Here is a 2,494-nt window from a genome sequence, read left to right on the forward strand (position 1 = left end):
CCGGCCCTGGTCCCGAAAAAACTCGCCGGTGTTTTCGATGACCTGCTCGTCGGACAGCTGGGAGTAGGGCTGCTCCCGGCAGAGCGTGAAGGTCTCCCACAGCGTCACACCAAACGCCCACACATCACTGGCTGTCGTGAACTTGCCCTGGCCGGAGGGAGCAGAGCAGGATCAGGTGTGGTCATCACCCCATCCTGCACCATGAACCCTACGTGCCCAGGGGTCAAAACCTCTTTCTGGAGGCTTCAGCTTCCAGGGCTGGGTGCAGAGTGGGGCTCGGTCTGTGCCCAGGGACAGAGCCTGGCGAGGTCTGGGTCCAGCTTGCAACTGCTCTGAGAGCTGGGACATGGAAAAGATCCAGCTCCCTGCCAAGCCAAAACATAACCTTGCTCCCTCTTCCAGGTCTGATCATGGCCAGAAGAAAACGTCCAGCATCTTGCTCAAAGGCTAAGCACTGGGACACCAAAGATCGCTGTGGTCCTCCCATCCTGCCTCAAAAAGCTGCTACTACTCCTGCTTTCTGTATGCTTCACCCCAAAACCAGGCTCCAGAGAGGAGAGACTTCCCCCTCCTTCTGCACCCCCCAGCCCCAGGAAAAGAGTCTGTGACAGCCCCAAGGCCTTGTCAGTGCCCCTCAGAGAAGCCCAGCCCCCACATACCAGCAGGATGCTCTCCCAGGACATCCAGCGGATGGGGAGCACTGCCCGCCCCTGGATGCGGTAGTAGTCCCCGCTGTAGAGGTTCCTGCTCATGCCGAAGTCGGCGATCTTGATGGTGTAGTGCTTCCCCACCAGGCAGTTGCGTGTGGCCAGGTCTCGGTGCACGAAGTTGAGGGAGGAGAGGTACTTCATGCCCGAGGCGATCTGGGTGGCCATGAACCGCAGGTCACTGTAGCTGCCAGGGTGGAGGGGACACAAGGGAGGACTGAGGCGCTGGGAAGGACAGCTGCCAGGGGTACACAGCCCCAAGCAGGGCATCCCACAGCTGGGCAGGGTGCCTAGAGCAGGCAGCCCTGCCCACCCTACCCATCCTGGGTGCTACCTGACGGTGGGCACGTTGCCGGTGGGGAGGCTGCCTGCCTGCTGGCGGGACAGGAACTGGTTGAGGTCTCCGTTTTCCATGTACTCGGTGATCATGCACAGAGGATCGTCCGTGATGCACACCGCCAGCAGCCGGATGATGTTGGGGTCCTTCAGCCGTGACATGATCTTGATTTCCTTCAGAAAATCATTCCTTTCCGGAACAGAAACCACACGGATCGGCCAGCTCAGCGTGCCCAAGCCTTGTGGGAGACCCGCGGGTCCCCTCCCCTGGGAGTGGGTCCTGTGAGGGGGAGCTCAAGGCTGATCCCTGCGTGGCTGTGGGGTGCTGGGGAGGTGGTTAGGAACAGCAAGGACCAGGAGTCCTGAATCACAGCAGCCCACCATCCCCAGACAGCTCGGATGTGTGGTCCTCGCAGCTGCACAAGGCGCCTGGCCACTGGAGGCAGGGGTTGCTTTCCAAGCATCCCAGGTCTCCTGGGGGGGCTCTATGTGGGGACAGCAGACCCCCGGTGTGTACCGCCCAACCCCCTACCTGGCGTTCTTGTTGGCATCTGCTCGCAGCATCTTCACAGCCACCAGCACGGGGTGGTTGGAGCCGGTGTCCAAGCCCTCCAGAGCAAAGTCCTTGCCTGCGAACTTCTCCATCCCCTCCACTTCACAGAGGTGAACCTGGGAGGGGGAAAGGGCAGCCACTTTCAGCCGCCGGACAGCCTCCCCCCCTGCAACCAACTGGGAAGAGCCTTGCCCAGTCCTGCTCAGAGCAGGCCCAGCTCCCACTCACCTCCCCAAACTGGCCTTCCCCCAGCTTCTCTTTGAAGGTCAGCAGCTTCCTGGGGAACTCCTCGACGGCCACGTCCTTGCCGGAGAGCAGGTCCATGGTGAGGGCCGGACCAGAGTAGGCGCGGCCGCCGGTCCATTCACGATGTCGGCCTCAGCGTAGTGGGGGACGCCCTCGGGGACACTGGCCTGGGACGGCTTCATGGGGCCGCTGCAGCCTGGGGGGGACAGCGGAGCCAGCTCTGCCGTGGGTGTCCTGCCCCGCGCCCTCTGCTCCCAGGTGCCCACTCACACTCCAGCCACTGGCTTCTCCATCCCTGTCCTCCCCAGAGCCTCCACGCTGCCCCATCATGGCCAGGCTCTTGCAGACACCGCAGGCTGTTCCGCTCCTTCCCCATCGTGACAAAACACCAACTCTGCCCCAAGCACCAGGGGAGCAGGGATCAGTGCCTGACCTCCGGATCACCGAGGAGGAGATGCCAGAGCATCCCGAGGACAGCGGTGGGGACACAGCTCAGCCTGGCAGCGGACACCGGTGACAGCTCTCGGCCACAGGCTTTGCTTGACCTCCGAGTGGGATGTGCGGGAGGTTGTGCGACCTCCCCACCACCCCTCCGTGCTAAAATGTTTGGAGATAGGCCAAAAGCTGGGGCTGGGGAGAGGGGCCTGCAGCA

General features: G+C 62.6%; 1 protein-coding gene across 1 annotated transcript in view; it reads right to left on the bottom strand.

Annotated features, from left to right (window-relative positions):
- Positions 1-2,494, bottom strand: part of LOC104514037 (discoidin domain-containing receptor 2-like) — a gene marked incomplete at its 5' end in the record, with an annotated part of 8,128 nt that overhangs the window by 530 nt on the left and 5,104 nt on the right. Inside the window, 6 exon segments of the mRNA XM_010157573.1 lie at positions 2-147; positions 660-894; positions 1,042-1,233; positions 1,576-1,712; positions 1,825-1,958; positions 1,961-2,064. Coding sequence (XP_010155875.1) covers positions 2-147; positions 660-894; positions 1,042-1,233; positions 1,576-1,712; positions 1,825-1,958; positions 1,961-2,064 — 948 coding nt within the window.

The sequence above is a fragment of the Eurypyga helias genome, unplaced genomic scaffold, assembly GCF_000690775.1.
Source record: "Eurypyga helias isolate BGI_N326 unplaced genomic scaffold, ASM69077v1 scaffold19958, whole genome shotgun sequence".
Classification (NCBI taxonomy): domain Eukaryota; kingdom Metazoa; phylum Chordata; class Aves; order Eurypygiformes; family Eurypygidae; genus Eurypyga; species Eurypyga helias.